We start from the raw sequence: 23514 nt of genomic DNA on the forward strand, positions 1-23514 counted from the left end.
GTTTCGTGAGCTGCAATACAAAATCCCAGAAATGTTCCATACGTACAAACAGCTTATTTCTCTCAAATTTTTATGCACAAATTTGTTTACATCCCTGTTAGTGAGCATTTATCCTTTGCCAAGATAATCCATCCACCTGGCAGGTGTGGCACATCAAGAAGCTGATTAAAAAGCATGATCATTAAACAGGTGCTGGGGACAAAACAAAGCCACTCTAAAATGTGCAGTTTTGTCACACAACACAATGTCACAGATGTCTGAATTTTTTGAAGAAGTGTGCAATTGGCATGCTGACTGTAGGAATGTCCACCAGAGCTGTTGACAGATAATTGAATGTTATTTTTTCTACCATAAGCCGCCTCCAATGTCATTTTAGAGAATTTGTCACTATGTCCAACTGGCCTCTCAACCGCAGACCATGTGTATGGCGTCATGTGGGCGAACGGTTTGCTGATGTCAACATTGTGAACAGAGTGCCCCAATGTGGCGGTGGGGTTATGGTATGGGCAGGCATAAGCTACATACAACGAACACAGTTGCATTTTATCGATGGCAATTTGAATGTACAAAAATACCGTGACGAGATGCTGAGACCATTGTGAGGTCCATTTTCTTTAAGGTATCTGTGACTAACATATCTGTATTTCCTGTCATGTGAAATCCATAGATTGGGGCCTAATGAATTGATTTTCTCATATGAACTGTAACACAGTCAAATCTTTGAAATTGTTGCATGTTGCTTTTATACTTTTGTTCAGTATAGATGATTCCTCTCAGCAGGTTGTTACTCTAGTGAACATGGTTTCACTAGATATTAAGACCTGAGAGGTGCTGTACAGGAAGCAGCTGCTCCAACTCTGAGTTAGGGCTGACCTTGTCAAAGTGACAGGATACAAGTCGTGTTTTGAAGTAAAGCTGTTCTAATGTGAGTTGCTGTAGCACAGATAGAAATACTGGTGGAGGCAGGGAAATGTCAGAAGCAGGGAAGTGTATTGAGAGATAGAGAGAGATAGTTAGAGCGAAAGAGAGAGAGAGCGAGAGAGAGGGCAGGGGGGGGGATATAGATGTGTGTGTGATGGGGGAAATATAGATTTCTGTCTCATAGGCAAAGTTACTTTAAGTGTATCAATAATGCACATGGTCTCATGTCTCTCATGTAATTTAATTCAAGTTACTGGGAGTTCTGCTGTCCTGGTTAACCTGGGCCTTTCTGATACCTCTCAGCAGCAGAAGCGTTTGTCCCCCCTGCCATTGCCAGTAGTATCAGTGGTTGGAGGGAGCCTAGAAGGGAACAGTGAAGTGGATCTAGATGATGTGGATGCTGTAGTGTTGATGGCAGGTTGCTGTTGCCCTCTCTCTTTGACAAGAGTCATTCAGTCATCCCTCTAATCGAAGCAACGATCTCTGTTCTCTCCACCACCCGCCTCCCAATATGAATGCATAATGAACACCTATCAAGTAGTGGCTCAGATCTCTAGATGGGAGTAGTGTGCCGTTAAAATAGGCCCATATTGGTTTTAGTGAACTGCTCCAAGGTAATGTTCTTAAATGTGTCATTTATGATATTCCTCAGTAGAGAATGATCACTGCCGCAGGGATGAATTTTCCGTTAGTAGTCAATTTCCCAGCCGGGTCCCCTGACATGGCCAACCAATTACTGTAGTGAGCAGGCAGTCAAGCAGGCAGGCAAGCAGGCAGGCAGGCAAGCAGGGAGGCAGTCAGGTAGCGCTGCTTCCAGCCCACACTGACTGGAGCAGGGAGAGAAGGCTATAAATTACAGGCATGCCTCCATGTACTGTATGGAAATAGGGAGAGGTGTTGCTGGAGGAACTGAATGGTGAAAGATATTATGTACATTGAATCCACATTTCACCCATATTGTTTTAGATTGATGTAATGTCATTTAGTCCAGAATTTCAGTTAAATAACATACCGGGCGATCTTGATGTTCTGTGATACGTCTTGATTGTGTCAAACTCAAAACCCATGTCCCATTGCTGTTAGGATGTATATGAACATGAACATGACAGCCAGATAGTGACAGATCCAACGATTACATGCCTGCTGTGAGACAGTCACTTAAAGTTCAGTATACCGCCAGATAGAACGTGCATTATCTTAAAAGCAATGACTCTGTATATGAATGGACAAAAGCCATTGATCACGTGACACCCTTCACTCCTATGTGAAGACTCAATAGCACATTGAAGCCAAATTAAGTGTCAGTTAAGATGACGTCACATGGAGACATAGGGGTTTTCTTGTTTTGGTAAAAGTACCTCCTCTGTCCTCTCTCCTCCGTCCTCCCTCCTCAGTCTTCTCTTTTTCGTGACCCAGAAACCGTTGAGTGGTCGAGGAGTTCGTGAATTCGTTAGTAGGCAAACGGAAAACGGTCCTCCCGTCCTCGATACCCTCCTTTTGGCGAAGAAACACAAGTATATCCTACCTGAGTCCTTCACAGAAGAGTTTTGAAATCTGCCACACATCCTTTAATCTATAAAATGTCTTGCACAAATTCGTTTTTATCCCTTTATACATTTATTTTGGGATTCCACCCTGCAAACGTAATTTGCCTGATGACGCGTGATTGGATATGGATTCTCATTTCATACACATTTTTGTCCACTTACCCTCTCTTCGCCGCCTCTCCTCGATTACCTTTAAGCTTTTTCAAAAGGAGTCTAGAAATGACGGAGGAGAGAGGATGCAGGAGTTGAGCAAATCTAATTGAGAAAAGCAGTTTGAGCTATTCCAGGAAGGGACATTGCAGGCTAGCTCAGTGCTGCCCCCTCTCATTGAATAACTCAAGCTGAAGGCCGAGCTACTGCAGGCTGCCATTAGCAACTAAATTATCCCTATGACTTCTTCTGTGTGCAATTTTAAAATAATCGGTTCAAGGACATACATCTGGTGTATTACAAGCAATTATTGGTACCATGACAGGTGCCGTGGGTTTTTTATGCACATTGCGCGTAACATAGTGACCCGCCATTATTGCATCATACAGCCATGAAACAGGAAGCGATTTTCTTGCTGTCATTTTCCTCCAAATTCTTTGTGAGCACTTTTACCATGTCCCTTGTTCAGTACAAGCAGCTTATTTTGCCTCTCATTTCATGATTCAGTCCTTTGAGGAAGGAAGTCATCCTGTGCTCTCTGGTTCAGTACTCTTTGTGTGGCTGTGCAATTGCATACGCCAAAAGGAGGTGGCATATCTGTGTGTGCTTCCTTCATGACAGATTTACTTTGGGGAAAAGTGTTTGGTATCCTGCATCTGAAAGGTCTGAACATCTGATTATGGAGAACAGGTTGTCCTGACAAATAAACGATCATCAACGTCCCCTAGTCTGCTTTTTCTTCTCAGCTCTCCTCTCATAGAGTTACAATATTAGAGATGCAGAATCACTAAAACCTTTGGTTTATAGGTGGAGCTGTGAAGAGGGTGTTCTCAAGATGGTCTACTGCCGTAAAAACTATCCACCATAAATAATGGACGTATTATGTAACCATTATGCTACCATTGTTCTTTACTGTGACATTAGAAGAAAAAAAAGCTTTTTAAATATGTGATCGACCGCCTGGATTCGGTCTTATGTAGCAAAATTTGAAATTGTGTTTTTTACATTGGATAAAAGCAGAGACAGAGCTACAAAATGAGATATTATACACTGCATTTGAGGAACAATGGGAAAGTAATTCTGCTTTGAAAGTTGATAAACTTTTGATAAAATGGCCTTTGAATGTTTTGGTACTTACTGGAGAGCTCTTCTTCGTCTACACCCATTCAGCATCGTTCACACCCTCTTAGTTTGCTCCACCAATCTCTTTAAGGGTTGTTCTGTCTTAACAGCAGTCAAGCACCCAAGCTAACTGGCTAACAGTTGTCGAAATTAACTATTAAAATGGACACGCATAGTGGAGTCTTTTGTTAAGACATATAGCTTGCTAGCTATTTTATTTATTTTTATTTCACCTTTATTTAACCAGGTAGACTAGTTGAGAACAAGTTCTCATTTGCAACTGCGACCTGGCCAAGATAAAGCATAGCAGTGTGAACAGACAACAACACAGAGTTACACATGGAGTAAACAATAAACAAGTCAATAACATAGTAGAAAATATACATCTATATACATTGTGTGCAAAAGGCATGAGGAGGTAGGCAATAAATAGGCCATAGGAGTGAATAATTTCAATTTAGCAGATTAACACTGGAGTGATAAATGATCAGATGAACATGTGCAGGTAGAGATACTGGTGTGCAAAAGAGCAGAAAAGTAAATCAAATAAAAACAGTATGGGGATGAGGTAGGTAAATTGGGTGGGCTATATACTGATAGACTATGTACAGCTGCAGCGATCGGTTAGCTGCTCAGATAGCAGATGTTTAAAGTTGGTGAGGGAGATAAAAGTCTCCAACTTCAGAGATTTTTGCAATTCGTTCCAGTCGCAGGCAGCAGAGAACTGGAAGGAAAGGCGGCCAAATTAGGTTTTGGCTTTAGGGATGATCAGTGAGATACACCTGCTGGAGCGCGTGCTACGGGTGGGTGTTGCCATCGTGACCAGTGAACTGAGATAATGCGGAGGTTTACCTAACATAGACTTGTAGATGACCTGGAGCCAGTGGGTCTGGCGACAAACATGTAGCGAGGGCCAGCCAACTAGAGCATACAGGTCGCAGTGGCGGGTGGTATAAGGTGCTTTAGTAACAAAACAGATGGCACTGTGATAAACTGCATCCAGTTTGCTGAGTAGAGTATTGGAAGCTATTTTGTAGATGTCATCTCCGTAGTCGAGGATCGGTAGGATAGTCCGTTTTACTGGGGTAAAATTTGCGGCGTGAGTGAAGGAGGCTTTGTTGCGAAATAGAAAGCCGACTCTAGATTTTATTTTGGATTGGAGATGTTTTGATATGAGTCTGGAAGGAGAGTTTGCAGTCTAGCCAGACACCTAGGTACTTATAGATGTCCACATATTCTAGGTCGGAACCATCCAGGGTGGTGATGCTAGTCGGCGTACGGGTGCAGGCAGCGAACGGTTGAAAAGCATGCATTTGGTTTTACTAGCGTTTAAGAGCAGTTGGAGGCCACGGAAGGAGTGTTGTATGGCATTGAAGCTCGTTTGGAGGTTAGATAGCACAGTGTCCAAGGAAGGGCCAGAAGTATACAGAATGGTGTCGTCTGCGTAGAGGTGGATCAGGGAATCGAATCGCCCGCAGCAAGAGCAACATCATTGATATATACAGAGAAAAGAGTCGGCCCGAGAATTGAACCCTGTGGTACCCCCATAGAGACTGCCAGAGGACCGGACAACATGCCCTCCGATTTGACACGCTGAACTCTGTCTGCAAAGTAGTTGGTGAACCAGGCAAGGCAGTCATTAGAAAAACCGAGGCTACTGAGTTTGCCGATAAGAATATGGTGATTGACAGAGTCAAAAGCCTTGGCCAGGTCGATGAAGACGGCTGCACAGTACTGTCTTTTATCGATGGCGGTTATGATATTGTTTAGTACCTTGAGCGTGGCTGAGGTGCACCCGTGACCGGCTCGGAAACCAGATTGCACAGCGGAGAAGGTACGGGGGGATTCGAGATGGTCAGTGATCTGTTTGTTGACTTGGCTTTCGAAGACCTTAGATAGGCAGGGCAGGATGGACATAGGTCTGTAACAGTTTGGGTCCAGGGTGTCTCCCCCTTTGAAGAGGGGGATGACCGCGGCAGCTTTCCAATCCTTGGGGATCTCAGATGATACGAAGGAGGTTGAACAGGCTGGTAATAGGGGTTGCAACAATGGCGGTGGACAGTTTCAGAAATAGAGGGTCCAGATTGTCAAGCCCAGCTGATTTGTATGGGTCGGGGGGCTGAGCTGTTGGCCGAGGTTGGAGTAGCCAGGAGGAAGGCATGGCCAGCCGTTGAGAAATGCTTGTTGAAGTTTTCGATTACCACGGATTTATCAGTGGTGACCGTGTTACCTAGCCTCAGTGCAGTGGGCAGCTGGGAGGAGGTGCTCTTGTTCTCCATGGACTTTACAGTGTCCCAGAACTTTTTGGAGTTAGAGCTACAGGATGCAAATGTCTGCTTGAAAAAGCTGGCCTTTGCTTTCCTGACTGACTGCGTGTATTGGTTCCTGACTTCCCTGAACAGTTGCATATCGCGGGGACTATTCGATGCTATTGCAGTCCGCCACAGGATGTTTTTGTGCTGGTCGGGGGCAGTCAGGTCTGGAGTGATCTATATCTGTTCTTAGTTCTGCATTTTTTGAACGGAGCATTCTTGTCTAAGATGGTGAGGAAGTTACTTTTAAAGAAAGACCAGGCATCCTCAACTAACGGGATGAGGTCAATATCCTTCCAGGATACCCGGGCCAGGTCGATTAGAAAGGCCTGCTCACAGTATTTGTTTTAGGGAGCGTTTGACAGTGATGAGGGGTGGTCGTTTGTCCGCGGACCCGTAGCGGATACAGGCAATGAGGCAGTGATCGCTGAGATCCTGATTGAAGACAGCAGAGGTGTATTTGGAGGGCAAGTTGGTCAGGATAATGTCAATTAGGGTGCCCATGTTTACGGATTTAGGGTTGTACCTGGTGGGTTCCTTGATTATTTGTGTGAGATTGAGGGCATCTAGCTTAGATTGTAGGACTGCCGGGGTGTTAAGCATATCCCAGTTTAGGTCACCTAACAGAACAAACTCTGAAGCTAGATGGGGGGCGATCAATTCACAGATGGTGTCCAGAGCACAGCTGGGAGCTGAGGGGGGTTGGTAGCAGGCGGCAACAGTGAGAGACTTGTTTCTGGAGAGATTAATTTTTAAAATTAGAAATTCAAGCTGTTTGGGCATAGACCTGGAAAGTATGACAGAACTTTGCAGGCTATCTCTGCAGTAGATTGCAACTCCTCCCCCTTTGGCAGTTCTATCTTGATGGAAAGTGTTATAGTTGGGTATGGAAATCTCAGAATTTTTGGTGGCCTTCCTAAGCCAGGATTCAGACAGGGCAAGGACATTAGGGTTGGCAGACCACACCACCCAGCCAGTCAGTCGACCACTGAACAGAAAGTGTGTGTAAGCATGTGAGGGTGTGTAGATATTTGAGGTGTGTGTCTGTGCATGAGCCCCAGTCAGTGTGTAGGTGTGTGAGATAAAACAAACTTAGGGAGGAGGCTTCTGATGTTGACATGCATGAAACCAAGGCTTTTTCGATCACAGAAGCCAACAAATGAGGGTGCCTGGGGACATGCAGGGCCTGGGTTTACCTCTACATCACCCGAGGAACAGAGGAGGAGTAGGATGAGGGTGTGGCTATCAAAACTGGTCGCCTAGGGCGTTGGGGACAAGGAATAAAAGGAGCAGATTTATGGGCGTGGTAGAATATATTCAGGGCATAATGTGCAGACAGGGGTATGGTGGGGTGTGGGTTCGGCGGAGGTAAGCCCAGGCACTGGGTGATGATAAGAGAGGTTGTAACTCTGGACATGCTGGTTATAATGGGTGAGGTCACCGCATGTGTGGGAGGTGGGACAAAGGAGGTATCAGAGGTGTGAGGAGTGGAACTAGGGGCTCCATTGTAAACTAAAACAATGATAACTAACCTGAACAACAGTATACAAGGCATATTGATATTTGAGAGAGATATACAGCAAGGCATAAAGTAATCGCAAGTCTTGATTGGGAGAGCTTGCTAAAACAACAGGTGAGACAACAACAGCTAGTCAGCTAACACAACAACAGCAGGTAAAATGGTGATGACTAGGAAGAGAGGGTCGGATTAACTACACACAGAGCCTGAGTTCGCGGCTGGGGCCGACAGATAAAACATAAATAAACAGAATGGAGTACCGTGATTAATGGACAGTCCAGCGGGCATCAGCTATGTAGCCAAGTGATCATAGTGTCCAGGGGGCAGCAGTAGATGTTTAGCTAGCTAAACAATGAACCATAATCACTACTCATGACGTTACTACCCTGCATGAATCTGCAGGTAGCTAACCAAACAGGTTGAATGTTAGCTAGCTAACATTAGGCTATAACTAGCCAAGCAATTTGCTCTGAGATACAAATAATAAGATCATACATGTAACATTAACTAGTGAGCCAGCCAGCTAACGTTAGATAGCTAGCTAACAGTACACTTGAAAATGAATTTGTCAAAATTAGAAACATGTAATATCTAAAAATGTAGCTAGCTAGACTATCTTACCCATATACATCATGGTTGGACGCTTCTCCTTGTCACGGATGCCCTTAGTTTGAAGATGTAATCCGGAGACAGGTGTTTTATGCATCTCCTTAGCTATCATACTCTAATTCCACTGATTTCAAAGCTCGGTCCTTGAGAAAGTGGAGCGCAACACTTATGCAGTTCTACTAAGCAATATATAGGTTTTAAAAGCTGCGTTAGACAGGATAACCTACACATACTAACCAACTCAAATAGACAGAAGCATGCCATATGGCAGACCAATCCGAGTGTATCTCTCGTCATGTCCAGCCCACTCATTATCTCAGCCAATCATGGCTAGCGGGAAGGTTGCTGTCGTTTTCTGTGGCTAAACCAACTAGGCTCGTAATTTAACAATTTTATTCGTATTTACAGATGGCATACAAGTTTGTTATTAAGGCACATGAAAGTTCACATGTTCCAGAAGTCATTTCTGGACAAAAAACACATTTAGATTTTTTTTTTAAAGATTACGTTCAAACATCTCTCGTGTGAAGGAGTAACGACATACGCCTAGAATCCTGAAACGGGTCACATATATGCAAATTGCATCTGATTCTGTTGGTTAGAATGTCTTGACGCTGTTAAAGTGTGATGATGTTTGCATTGAGTTATAAGTGATTTCACCCTTTAAACAACCTTTAGTGTAAATATTCAGCAGTCAAATGGCTGTGAGCTCATTTTTCTTAAGTGAATAATCCCATGGCCTGTGCCCACAGGCTTGACATCACTCAGCTGACTGACATTTTCACACCATTCATTGCTTTTTACTGTTCAGCTGGGAATTGGAAGGCTATAGTGGATGAATCACGCTGTTTCCCTTCTCCAGAGTGCTAGCCCTTTTAAGTAGACTGATATAATCCACTCTGTTGTGGAGTGAACGCTGCCGCAACGTAGCCCACCCCACGCCCGCTCCACGGCACGCATCCCAGAGGACAGCATTGCTGCAGGCCTGATACAGGGCTGACACGCCCACACAGCTCCCTACAACACCCACAAGGTTAATGGAAATGAGAGATCTATTGAGAAGGTCATGACCGCTGGATAAATCCTGCCCTCTCAGTCTGGCAGAGTCAGCTGTGTTTCAAAGATGGGGATGCTTACTAATACGTCCTTATCTATCTAACTTGGCCATCGTAGCAGCACCACTACAAGGAGAATCAGAGGCAATGCTTATGGCCTATAGATAGTGGCGGTATCTCTGTCTGTCTGTCTGTCTGTCTGTCTGTCTGTCTGTCTGTCTGTCTGTCTGTCTGTCTGTCTGTCTGTCTGTCTGTGTGTTCAGGAGGGAAGAGGATGCTCTGAGGCAGCCTGATTGAGAGTCTCAGGTCTGAGTAGTGATGTGAACTCTCCTCTTGGCCCGTCTATCCCCCACTTCTTTCTGTGTTGCCCTCACACACTAGCCGCCAAGCTCTCGGCTCATTTTTAACAGACGACAGGATAGGAGAGGAGAGCTATTCCCCTGAATAACAAACCCACTCCAACCAGACCTGACTGACTCACAGCAGCCCGGGGATTCACTCCCCCCCAGCCCATGTGGTTGGTGGATGGCCCAGCTACCTGGATGTGACAGTGGGCTGTGAGGTGTGTATGCTGGGGGAGGGAGGGACTGGAGCTGCTGGGGAGAAGAGAGTGGTGTACCTGGCACTTCCTGTGCTTGTTCCTGAGCTCCTGTCCAGCTGAACACCACCAAACCAGTCAGTCGACCACTGAACAGAAAGTGTGTGTAAGCATGTGAGGGTGTGTAGATGTTTGAGGTGTGTGTCTGTGCATGAGCCCCAGTCAGTGTGTAAGATGTGTGAGGTGGGTGTAGGTGTGTTAGCCCCAGTCAGTGTGTAGGTGTGTTAGCCCCAGTCAGTGTGGAGGTGTGTTAGCCCCAGTCAGTGTGGAGGTGTGTTAGCCCCAGTCAGTGTGGAGGTGTGTTAGCCCCAGTCAGTGTGGAGGTGTGTTAGCCCCAGTCAGTGTGTAGGTGTGTTAGCCCCAGTCAGTGTGTAGGTGTGTTAGCCCCAGTCAGTGTGTAGGTGTGTTAGCCCCAGTCAGTGTGTAGGTGTGTTAGCCCCAGTCAGTGTGTAGGTGTGTTAGCCCCAGTCAGTGTGTAGGTGTGTTAGCCCCAGTCAGCGTGTAGGTGTGTTAGCCCCAGTCAGTGTGTAGGTGTTAGCCCCAGTCAGTGTGTAGGTGTGTTAGCCCCAGTCAGGGTGTAGGTGTGTTAGCCCCAGTCAGTGTGTAGGTGTGTTAGCCCCAGTCAGTGTGTAGGTGTGTTAGCCCCAGTCAGTGTGTAGGTGTTAGCCCCAGTCAGTGTGTAGGTGTGTTAGCCCCAGTCCGGGTGTAGGTGTGTTAGCCCCAGTCAGTGTGTAGGTGGTGTTAGCCCCAGTCAGGGTGGAGGTGTGTTAGCCCCAGTCAGGGTGTAGGTGTGTTAGCCCCAGTCAGTGTGTAGGTGGTGTTAGCCCAGTCAGTGTGGAGGTGTGTTAGCCCCAGTCAGTGTGTAGGTGTGTTCGCCCCAGTCAGTGTGTAGAGACTTTTAATAGTCCTATTTGTACTGCCTGGTTTCTCTCCACTCAGTATAGAGGTCATTCCCTGACAATTAGACTGCTAGTGTGCACTCTCCTGCTCTGCTTCCCCTTCCTCCTCAAACCCTCCCACACCTTACAGGTATTTAAGCTCCCATTTGCTTTGATTGGAAAATGATGGCAGTCTGAAAATTGTCGCTCTCACAGGGTAGGAAGCGTAGAGGCACAAATGGGGGTGAGAGAACAGAGCAGCGTCGCTAGCTAGGAGGACAGGTGCTCTGTGACAGCTACAAAGTGCTTTGCAGCGAACGAAGGGACAGTGTGTTTCTATGGCCTCTGCTTCTTTAATCGACTAGCCCTCCAACAGCCACTAATCTTAGTGGTCTAACACTGCAGCTTTTCCTCTGGAGATAGCGAGCCATCACACTACCACAGCAGCCTTCACACTAACACAGCAGCCTTCACACTAACACAGCAGCCTTCACACTAACACAGCAGCCTTCACACTAACACAGCAACCTTCACACTAACACAGCAGCCTTCACACTAACACAGCAGCCTTCACACTAACAAGCCTTCACACTAACACAGCAGCCTTCACACTAACACAGCAGCCTTCACACTAACACAGCAGCCTTCATACTAACACAGCAGCCTTCACACTAACACAGCAGCCTTCACACTAACACAGCAGCCTTCACACTAACACAGCAGCCTTCACACTAACACAGCAGCCTTCACACTAACACAGCAGCCTTCACACTAACACAGCAGCCTTCACACTAACACAGCAGCCTTCACACTAACACAGCAGCCTTCACACTAACACAGCAGCCTTCACACTAACACAGCAGCCTTCACACTAACACAGCAGCCATCACACTACCACAGCAGCCTTCACACTAACACAGCAGCCTTCACACTAACACAGCAGCCTTCACACTAACACAGCAACCTTCACACTAACACAGCAACCTTCACACTAACACAGCAGCCTTCACACTAACACAGCAGCCTTCACACTAACACAGCAGCCTTCACACTGACACAGCAACCTTCACACTAACACAGCAGCCTTCACACTAACACAGCAGCCTTCACACTGACACAGCAACTTCACACTAACACAGCAGCCTTCACACTAACACAGCAGCCTTCACACTAACACAGCAGCCTTCACACTAACACAGCAGCCTTCATACTAACACAGCAGCCTTCACACTAACACAGCAGCCTTCACACTAACACAGCAACCTTCACACTAACACAGCAGCCTTCACACTAACACAGCAACCTTCACACTAACACAGCAGCCTTCACACTAACACAGCAGCCTTCACACTAACACAGCAGCCATCACACTACCACAGCAGCCTTCACACTAACACAGCAGCCTTCACACTAACACAGCAGCCTTCACACTAACACAGCAGCCTTCACACTAACACAGCAACCTTCACACTAACACAGCAGCCTTCACACTAACACAGCAGCCTTCACACTAACACAGCAGCCTTCACACTAACACAGCAACCTTCACACTAACACAGCAGCCTTCACACTAACACAGCAGCCTTCACACTAACACAGCAGCCTACACACTAACACAGCAGCCTTCACACTAACACAGCAGCCTTCACACTGACACATCAACCTTCACACTAACACAGCAGCCTTCACACTAACACAGCACCCTTCACACTGACACAGCAACTTCACACTAACACAGCAGCCTTCACACTAACACAGCAGCCTTCACACTAACACAGCAGCCTTCACACTAACACAGCAGCCTTCACACTAACACAGCAGCCTTCATACTAACACAGCAGCCTTCACACTAACACAGCAGCCTTCACACTAACACAGCAACCTTCACACTAACACAGCAGCCTTCACACTAACACAGCAGCCTTTCACACTAACACAGCAACCTTCACACTAACACAGCAACCTTCACACTAACACAGCAGCCTTCACACTAACACAGCAGCCTTCACACTAACACAGCAACCTTCACACTAACACAGCAGCCTTCACATTAACACAGCAGCCTTCACACTGACCAAGCAGCCTTCACACTAACACAGCAGCCTTCACACTAACACAGCAGCCTTCACACTAACACAGCAGCCTTCACACTGACCAAGCAGCCTTCACACTAACACAGCAGCCTTCACACTAACACAGCAGCCTTCACACTAACACAGCAAGCAGCCACCATCCACATTTGTACACCACAACTATTAATCTAACACAGCAACCTTCACACTTAGGCATGGGCAACTTTTATTCTAACTCAGCAACTCACGCTGTATAATAACACTGTATAATACCAGGCTGTTTCTACTGTGGAGGATCAGTGAAGGAATGATAATGTTTGCCTGGAGCTTGTCAGAGCAGAGCAGAGGTGCAGCCCTGGCCATTTGCATTTGTATGGATGCTGGGGTTTACCTGCACTGTGCAGTGGTATCCAACCCAGCAGAGGAGAAGCAGCTTATATTGTGCAGTGGGCAGGATGACATGCATGTGAATTTGAATAGCAGAGAGAGAGAGAGAGAGAGAGAGACAGAGAGAGAGACAGAGAGAGACAGAGAGAGAGACAGAGAGAGAGAGAGAGAGAGAGAGAGAGAGAGGCCCTGTTAAATCTGAGGCTGTGGGTTAGACACGAAGCCAGGAGGCAGACAGACAAACAGATGGACAGGCCTAGGGCCCAAGCAGGCAGTGGAGCAGACAGATTGTGCGGCGCAATGAACAGGCTCGGCCTACCAAAAAGAAGAGCAGGCGATAGACACACGGCACAGACACGCCAGCCCTGTCAGCCAAGCCAGTCACACAGACACCCACTCCTGTATATTTCATAAAGCCCAGATAGATGTGTGGTAAATAGGATACGGCTGGAGATGACTTTCTCACTGGTGTGGATGAACCCCCCCCTATCAGTCTGTCAGAGTGGAATGTTATTTCTGGTCTGATCAACCCCCCTCCACCACACACACCCCTCCTAGACAGGTCCTGCTCTGTTTACCCCAGCTGCTCCTCTCTGAAGGATTGAGATTGTGAAGCTTGTGAATTTGTGTGTGTTTGCATGTGTATGTGTGTCTGTGTGTGTGTGTGTGTGTGTGTGAGAGACTTTGTGTGTGTATGTGTGTGAGACTTTTTGTGCGAATGTGTGTGTGCCCGTGCTTGGCATGTGTGGTTTCATGTTTGTATATGTCTATACAGATATATCTGTGTGCATGTTCTTTAGCGAGAACATTGATGTATTTCTCTCAGCGGTGTTGACACAGAGTACATATATACATGTTCATACAGGCTTGCTGTATTGCTAGTATTTAGACCTGTCACATCTACCAGCTGATAAGCATTGTGTTGGAGGAGAATATGTTAGTCATAAGAGGGCAGAACTAAGTGTGTGTGAGAGCAGAGAGTAGATGGCAGGAGAGATAGAGAGGGGAGCGAGAGAGAGAGAAATAGCGCAAGAGAGAGACCCACAAAGAATTCACATTTTAATAAACTCCCATATCTCTTGGGTGAAATACCACAGTGTACAATCACAGCAGCAGGATTTGTGACCTGTTGCCACAAGAAAAGGGCAACCAGTGAAGAACAAACACCATTGTAAATACAACCTATATTTATGTTTATTTATTTTCCCTTTTGTACTTTAACTATTTGCACATCATTACAACACTGTATATAGACATAATATGACATTTGAAATGTCTTTGTTTGGAACGTTTGTGGGTGCAATGTTTTACTGTTCATTTGTTATTGTTTATTTCACTCTCTTTTATTATCTATATCACTTGCTAGAGAGAGAGAGAGAGAGAGAGAGAGAGAGAGAGCGAGAGAGCGAGAGAGAGAGAGAGAGAGAGAGAGAGAGAGAGATCCAGGTGGAATGGGCTGGGTATTGCAGAGCAGATGAGCACACAGAGGCAGAAATTTGAATTTGACCAACCTGGCCTCAGCATTCACTCTGTCTCTCTCTAGGAAGACTGACAAGAATTTGAATAAAAGGACAGAAAACAAAGCATTCACTGAGATGATGGGGGCTGTCTAAAGTGTTTGTGTGGAAGTCAGGGTGGAGGATTCTTTTCTCTCCATATTCCTCAGTCTACTCCTGAATGATAAGAAGGTCTGCCAGGGTTAGAATAGACATGAAGCCTCTCCACTAGCAGGTGACTGTGGTGCTGGGCAATAGAAAGTGGCTACAGGAAGACATTTTCAAATAATCAATGGAGACATCATGTTTGGAGGCTCTTCTACAACTATCCTGATGCACCAGTAGTTTCAAAAGGCACTGGAATACTCTGAAGGATTGACCTTAGATTTTTCCCCAGACAAGCAAACTTGAGCTTTTTAGAAAAAAGCAACAGTATTGTTCTATGAGTCCTACTGGAATCTGGATATGTCCTGCCCAGTCCCATTCTTCTCCCTCCATGGGGCCATTAGGACTGATTTTTCATTTTTTTCCCCACTGTGTTCACAGGTAGAATGTAAGAAGGCCCAGCCCAAGGAGGTGATGTTCCCACCAGGCACGCGAGGGAGGGCCAGGGGCCTGCCCTACACCATGGATGCCTTCATGCTGGGGATGGGCATGCTGAGTGAGTATGGACCAACACTACTCCAGCAAAGTCCAGCACACTACTCAGTCCCACACGGTAACATTCCCTAACACTCACTCTCCAACAATTGTGCAGGTCTCTGATTCATTGTTTTTTTTTAAAGTAATAAAGGAGAACCAATGTGCTGGTGGTGTACAGTGCCTTCAGAAAGTATTCACACCCCTTGACTTTTTCCAAATGTTGTTTTACAGCCTGAATTTAACATGAATTAAATTGAGATTTTGATCACTGGCCTACAAACAATACCCCAGAATGTCAAAGTGGAATTATGTTTTTTTTTTTTTTTGACAAATTCTTAAAAATAAAAGCTTAAATGTCTTCAGTGAATAAGTATTCAACCCCTTTGTTATGGTAAAACTTAATACGTTCAGGAGTAAAAAGTTGCTTAAGTCACATAATAAGTTGCATGGACTCAGTCTGTGTGCAGTAATAGTCATTCAAAAATCATGTTAAAAACTATATAATTTCTGTACCCTCCACACACACATACAGTACAATTATCTGTAATGTCCCTCAGTCTGAGCAGTGAATTTCAAATACAGATTCAACCACAAAGACCAGGGAGGTTTTCCAATGCCTCGCAAAGAAGGCACTTGTTAGTAGCTGTAACGGCTTTCTACTGGTGAAGGAGAATCGGACCAAACTGCAGCGTGTAGATTTCGATCCATGTTTAATAAAACAACTTAACACGAATCAACACACAAACTCAACAAAACAATAAACGAAACGAAAACCGCCTATACATGTGTCTACAAACCTCTAACAAGGACATCAAGACACACAGGACAATCACCCACAATACAACCAAAGAATATGGCTGCCTAAATATGGTTCCCAATCAGAGACAACGGTAAACACCTGCCTCTGATTGAGAACCACTTCAGACAGCCATAGACTCTCCCAGAACACCCCACTAAGCTACAATCCCACTAAGCTACACACCACATACAAAAACCCATGTCACACCCTGGCCTGACCAAAACATAAAGAAAAACACAAAATACTTCGACCAGGGCGTGACAGAACCCCCCCCCAAGGTGCGGACTCCCGAACGCACCTCAAAACAACAGGGAGGGTCCGGGTGGGCGTCTGTCCATGGTGGCGGCTCCGGTGCGGGACGCAGACCCCACTCAAACACTGTCTTAGTCCCTCTTCCTCGCGTCCCTGGATAGTCCACCCTCGCCGCCGACCATGGCCTAGTAGTCCTCACCCAGAACCCCACTGGACTGAGGAGCAGATCGGGACTGAAGGACAGCTCGGGACGGAGGGGAAGCTCGAGAGTGAGGGGAAGCTCGAGAGTGAGAGGAAGCTCGAGAGTGAGAGAAAGCTCGAGAGTGAGAGAAAGCTCGAGAGTGAGAGAAAGCTCGAGAGTGAGAGAAAGCTCGAGAGTGAGAGAAAGCTCGAGAGTGAGAGAAAGCTCGAGAGTGAGAGAAAGCTCGAGAGTGAGAGGAAGCTCGAGAGTGAGAGGAAGCTCGAGAGTGAGAGGAAGCTCGAGAGTGAGAGGAAGCTCGAGAGTGAGAGGAAGCTCAGGAGTGAGAGGAAGCTCAGGAGTGAGAGGAAGCTCAGGAGTGAGAGGAAGCTCAGGCAGGTTGATGGATCTACCAGATCCTGGCTGGCTGGTGGTTCCGGCAGATCCTGGCTGACTGGCAGATCCTGGCTGACTGGCAGATCCTGGCTGATCCTGGCTGACTGGCGGATCCTGGCTGACTGGCGGATCCTGGCTGACTGGCGGATCCTGGCTGACTGGCGGATCCGGCAGATCCTGGCCGATCTGGCAGATCCTGGCTGACTGGCGGATCCTGGCTGACTGGCGTATCCTGGCTGACAAGTGGATCTGGCAGATCCTGGCTGACTGGCGGATCCTGGCTGACTGGCGGATCCTGGCTGACTGGCGGATCCTGGCTGACTAGCGGTTCTGGCGGATCCTGGCTGACTGGCGGATCCTGGCTGATCCTGGCTGACTGGCGTATCCTGGCTGACTGACGTATCCTGGCTGACTGACGTATCCTGGCTGACAAGCGGATCTGGCAGATCCTGGCTGACTGGCGGATCCTGGCTGACTAGCGGTTCTGGCAGATCCTGGCTGACTGGCGGATCCTGGCTGACTGGCGGATCTGGCAGATCCTGGCTGACTGGCGGATCCTGGCTGACTGGCGGATCTGGCAGATCCTGGCTGACTGGCGGATCCTGGCTGACTGGCGGATCCTGGTTGACTGGCGGATCTGGCAGATCCTGGCTGACTGGCGGATCCTGGCTGACTGGCGGATCCTGGCTGACTGACGTATCCTGGCTGACTGACGTATCCTGGCTGACAAGCGGATCTGGCAGATCCTGGCTGACTGGCGGATCCTGGGTGACTGGCGGATCCTGGGTGACTGGCGGTTCTGGCAGATCCTGGCTGACTGGCGGATCCTGGCTGACTGGCGGATCCTGGCTGACTGGCGGTTCTGGCAGATCCTGGCTGACTGGCGGATCTGGCAGATCCTGGCTGACTGGCGGATCCTGGCTGACTGGCGGATCCTTGCTGACTGGCGGATCCTGGCACACTGGCGGATCCTGGCCGACTGGCAGATCCTGGCCGACTGGCACTACTGGCAGATCCTGGCCGACTGGTATTACTGGCAGATCCTGGCTGACTGATGGATCTAACTGATCCTGACAGACTGGCGGCGCTGGGCAGACTGGCGGCGCTGGGCAGACTGGCGGCGCTGGGCAGACTGGCGGCGCTGGGCAGACTGGGAGCACTGGCGGTGCTGGGCAGACTGGCAGCTCCTTGCAGACCGGCAGCTCCTTGCAGACTGGCAGCTCCTTGCAGACTGGCAGCTCCTTGCAGACTGGCAGCTCCTTGCAGACTGACAGCTCTGGCTGCTTCATGTTGACTGACAGCTCTGGCTGCTCCTTGCAGACTGGCTGCTCCATGCAGACTGGCAGCTCCTTGCAGACTGACAGCTCCTTGCAGACTGACAGCTCCTTGCAGACTGACAGCTCTGGCTGTTTCATGTTGACTGACAGCTCTGGCTGCTCCTTGCCGACTGGCAGCTCTGGCTGCTCCATGTAGACTGACAGCTCTGGCTGCGCTGAACAGGCGGGAGACTCCGGCAGCGCTGTAGAGGAGAAAGGCTCTGGCTGCGCTAAACAGGCGGGAGACTCCAACAGCGCAGGAGAGGCAGACTGGCGGCGGTGGGCAGACTGGCGGTACTGGCGGCGCTGGGCAGACGGGTAGCTCAGACGGCGCTGGGCAGATTGGAGAAAAAGGCTCTGGCAGCGCTGGACTGAGGAGTACTGGTGCCTCTGGAATGAGGGGCTCTGGCGCCTCTGGCATGAGGGGCGGTAGCTCCGACAGCGGCGCCGGACAGGCGGGAGGCTCCGGCAGCGGCGCCGGACAGGCGGGACACTCCGGCAGCGGCGCCGGACAGGCGGGAGGCTCCGGCAGCGGCGCCGGACAGGCGGGAGGCTCCGGCAGCGGCGCCGGACAGGCGGGACGCTCCGGCAGCGGCGCCGGACAGGCGGGACGCTCCGGCGCCGGACAGGCGGGAGGCTCCGGCAGCACTGGACAGGCGGGACGCACTGTAGGCCTGATGCGTGGTGCTGGCACTGGTATGCCGTGCATACTATGCCACGCCAACAGCTTTCTTTCTACTCTGTCCACTACATCCTCCACACTCTCAGACTCAGCACTCTGCTTCGCCGACAGCTCCAATTCCATCCATGGCTCTGCCCAGGGTCCTTTTCCCTCAAGGATCTCCTCCCAAGTCCATTTATCCAAAGAGTGCAGCCTCTCCCACTGCTGCTTCTGTTGCTTCTCCTGCTGCTGCCTTTGCTGCTGCTGCTGTTGCTTCTGCTGCACCTGTCGCTTCTCCTGTGGCTCCTGCCTGTTGACACGCTGCTTGGTCCTGTGGTGGGTGATTCTGTAACGGCTTTCTACTGGTGAAGGAGAGTCGGACCAAACTGCAGCGTGTAGATTTCGGTCCATGTTTAATAAAACAACTTAACACGAATCAACACACAAACTCAACAAAACAATAAACGAAACGAAACGAAACGAAACGAAACGAAACGAAACGAAAACCGAAAACAGCCTATACATGTGGCTACAAACCTCTAACAAGGACATCAAGACACACAGGACAATCACCCACAATACAACCAAAGAATATGGCTGCCTAAATATGGTTCCCAATCAGAGACAACGGTAAACACCTGCCTCTGATTGAGAACCACTTCAGACAGCCATAGACTCTCCCAGAACACCCCACTAAGCTACAATCCCACTAAGCTACACACCACATACAAAAACCCATGTCACACCCTGGCCTGACCAAAACATAAAGAAAAACACAAAATACTTCGACCAGGGCGTGACAGTAGCTGGGTAAAAAAAAAAAAAAGTAGATGGCAAAGTGGCAAAGTAATTCACTTTTTCTCCTGAATACAAAGTGTTATGTTTGGGGAAAATCCAATACAACGCATTACTGAGTACCACTCTCCACATTTTCAAGCATAGTGGTGTCTGCATCATGTTATGGGTATGCTTGTCATTGTTAAGGACTGGGGAGTTTTTCAGGATAAAAAATAAATGGAATGGAGGTAAGCACAGGCAAAATCCGAGAGGAAAACCTTGTTTAGTCTGCTTTGCACCAGACACTGGGAGATTAATTCACCTTTCAGCAGAACAATAACCTAAAACACAAGGCCAAATATACACTGAAGTTGCTTACCAAGAAGTCAGTGAATGTTCCTGAGTGGCCAAGTTACAGTTTTGACTTAAATCTACTTGGAAATCTATGGCAAGACCGGAAGATTATTGTCTAGCAATGATCAACAACCAATTTGACTTAAATAGGACTTAAATATTTTTTTAAAAGAATAATGGGTAAATGTTGCACCATCCAGGTGTGGAAAGCTCTCAGAGACTTACCCAGAAAGACTCACAGCTGTAATCGCTGCCAAAGGTGCTTCTACAAAGTATTAAGGGGGTGTGAATACCTATGTAAATGTTCTATTTCTTTATTTCATTTTCAATACATTTGCAAAAATGTATTGGGTCTAACTAATGTCTCGTGAGATAGAGGAAAATGTACTCAGATTATTGAGCTCCACATTGAGCTCATCTAAGGTGTGCCGTTTCCGTGTCCACAAGAGGTCTACTTTCCTGGCACTGATGAGTCACGGGTGGTCCTAGGCGTAGGGAACAGGGCACCACATTACCGGGATAAATGGAGAGGAAAATTGAGGTGATGTCATATTATGGATTCATCACTCCGTCTGTGTGACCCCAGCAGTGGGTAATGACAGGGACACAGAGGGGTGTCATGGAGGGCCCTCATCTGTAGGCAGCCAGCTGTAGCTGTACCTCTTCTCTCCTTTCCTCTTCTCTCCTTCATCATCATCAGCTCCCCATCTCTCTCTTTCCTCACCTCTCTGTCTCAGGGCGATGGGTTGCTAAGGGCATGACACTGATATCAGACTGATTTTGCTGATGGTTTATGGTAAAAGTGGCAGTAACACCCGTAAGTGGTTCTGTCAGCACTGTCTAAGTAGTTCCCAGTCCAGATTTTGTCCGTTTGAACTATTTAACAAGCACAGTGAACTTTTCGGAACTTATTACGGATCAATGCGTCACTATGGATGAGGGGAAAAACAGTCTGCTCCGGAGGGAGAATAGGGGCAGAGGAGGCGGGGAGTGCTCATGTGAGAATATTAACTGCCAACTTATTTGGAGACACTCTTATCTAAATGAAATTGGAAAAGGCAGGACAGCGAAACATTCCTTTGTATAATTTGCATTTGGAAAAAAAACAGAGCCAGGCTCATTATTTAAGGAACTGTAAGGTTCTTATAAGCCAAATCTCATTAAAACTTGCCACTAGTTCCTTTGTTTACTGCACCTAATCTAGCCATTTATCTTTATTGTGTTGTGCCCGATGTATGTTTGCTGAAATTAATACAGATTTGAGCCTGGGCAAGTATGGGTGTACCAGATGGATAATTGATTTTGAAGTGAATCAGAACTGTTGAGCCATAAAATAGGTACATTAGCATGCATATTAATAACGCAAATAACAGGGCCTGGAAACAGCCACCGGGCCAGATCCAATGACAGACTTTATTTACTGAGATGGCGGGCGGCAGAGATGCTAGGTTCAACACAGCAACACGCCAGAGTAATGAGTTTCCTTCTTCTCCTCTCCTCCTCCTTCTCTTCTCCTCCCTCTTTTTGTCTTCTGTCTTCTCCGCTCAGACTCAGATCCCCCTAGTGTATATGCTCGTACCTCTACCTCTGTTAACAATGACACGTTGCATATACACACATGCAGGCTGCTGATTGGGGTGTCTGAATTATGTGTCCCGTTTAAAGTAACTGTCCAGTATTTATGACTTACAATATGAGTGAAATTGTTTTCCTTAAAAAAAATGGTAATTAACTATGCTAAACAAGCAGCTTTTCTGTGTTGGAATGGTGTAGGCATACCTCAACAATATAATGGTGTTGGTGTACCTCAACAATATAATGGTGTGGTCGTACCCCAACAATATAATGGTGTTGGTGTACCCCAACAATATAATGGTGTTGGTGTACCTGAACAATATAATGGTGTAGGCGTACCTCAACAATATAATGGTGTGGGTGTACCTCAACAATATAATGGTGTGGGTGTACCTCAACAATATAATGGTGTGGTCGTACCCCAACAATATAATGGTGTAGGCGTACCCCAACAATATAATGGTGTTGGTGTACCTCAACAATATAATGGTGTAGGCGTACCTCAACAATATAATGGTGTGGGTGTACCTCAACAATATAATGGTGTAGGCTTACCTCAACAATATAATGGTGTGGGTGTACTTCAACAATATAATGGTGTTGGTGTACCCCAACAATATAATGGTGTAGGCGTACATTAACAATATAATGGTGTAGGTGTACCTCAACAATATAATGGTGTGATCGTACCCCAACAATATAATGGTGTGGTCGTACCTCAACAATATAATGGTGTTGGTGTACCTCAACAATATAATGGTATGGGTGTACCTTAACTTCTTGCGTCGAGCCATGCTGGATCCGGTAGCGTAATCATAGCCTCAAGCTCAATACCATAACGCAACGTTAACTATTCATGAAAATCGCAAATGAAATGAAATTAATATGCTAGCTCTCAAGCTTAGCCTTTTGTTAACAACACTGTCATCTCAGATTTTAAAAAATATGCTTCTCTACCATAGCAAACTAGCATTTATCATTTAGCGTTAGCATTTATCATTTAGCATTAGCATTTAGCGTTAGCATTAGCAGGCCACATTTTCACAAAAACCAGCAAAAACATTCAATAAATCATTTACCTTTGAAGAACTTCGGATGTTTTCAATGAGGAGACTCTCAGTTAGATAGCAAATGTTCAGTTTTTCCTGAAAGATTTTTTGTGCAGGAGAAATCGGTCCGTTTGGTGCGTCACGTTTGGCTCCCAAAAAAACCCAAAAATTCAGTTATCCAAACGCCGAACTTTTTTCCAAATTAACTCCATAATATCGACTGAAACATGGCAAACGTTGTTTAGAACTAATCCTCAAGGTGTTTTTCACATATCTCTTCAATGATGTATCGTTCCTGGAAGTATGAGTCTCCTTCTGTAACGCAAGGTACAATGGTTGCCACTGGGAATTACGCACCGATTTAGACAAAGGACACCGGACGGCCCCCTGGCAAATGTAGTCTCTTATGGCCAATCTTCCAATGATATGCCTACAAATACGCCACAATGCTGCAGACATCTTGGATGAACGGCAGAGCGCATAAGCTCGTTCACAGCATATTCACAGCCATATAAGGAGACGTTAGTAAAACACAGCGTCAAAAATCCTGTTCATTTCCTGTTTGAAGTTTCATCTTGGTTTCGCCTGTAAGATCAGTTCTGGGGTACTCACAGATAATATCTTTGCAGTTTTGAAAACGTCAGAGTGTTTTCTTTCCAACGCTGGCAATTATATGCATAGTCTAGCATCTTTTCGTGACAAAATATTGCGCTTAAAACGGGCACATTTTTTTATCCAATAATGACATAGCGCCCCCATAGGTTGAAGAGGTTAACAATATAATGGTGTGGGCGTACCCCACCAACATAATGGTGTGGGCGTACCCCAACAACAGAATGGTGTGGGTTT

The 23514-nt window shown here is 47.0% G+C and overlaps 1 protein-coding gene across 15 annotated transcripts in view; it reads left to right on the top strand.

Moving 5' to 3' along the window:
* Positions 1-23514, top strand: part of LOC115135728 (RNA-binding protein Musashi homolog 2-like) — a 342501-nt gene that overhangs the window by 255066 nt on the left and 63921 nt on the right. For 10 of the 15 annotated variants that reach the window (XM_029670752.2, XM_029670753.2, XM_029670751.2 and 7 more), the window contains exon 9: positions 15213-15384. In XM_029670752.2, coding sequence (XP_029526612.1) covers positions 15213-15384 — 172 coding nt within the window. The remainder of the gene's footprint in view (positions 1-15212; positions 15385-23514) is intronic. The other 5 variants (XM_029670759.2, XM_029670757.2, XM_029670761.2 and 2 more) reach the window with 1 other exon arrangement.

Source organism: Oncorhynchus nerka, linkage group LG10 (genome assembly GCF_034236695.1).
Source record: "Oncorhynchus nerka isolate Pitt River linkage group LG10, Oner_Uvic_2.0, whole genome shotgun sequence".
Classification (NCBI taxonomy): Eukaryota; Metazoa; Chordata; class Actinopteri; order Salmoniformes; family Salmonidae; genus Oncorhynchus; species Oncorhynchus nerka.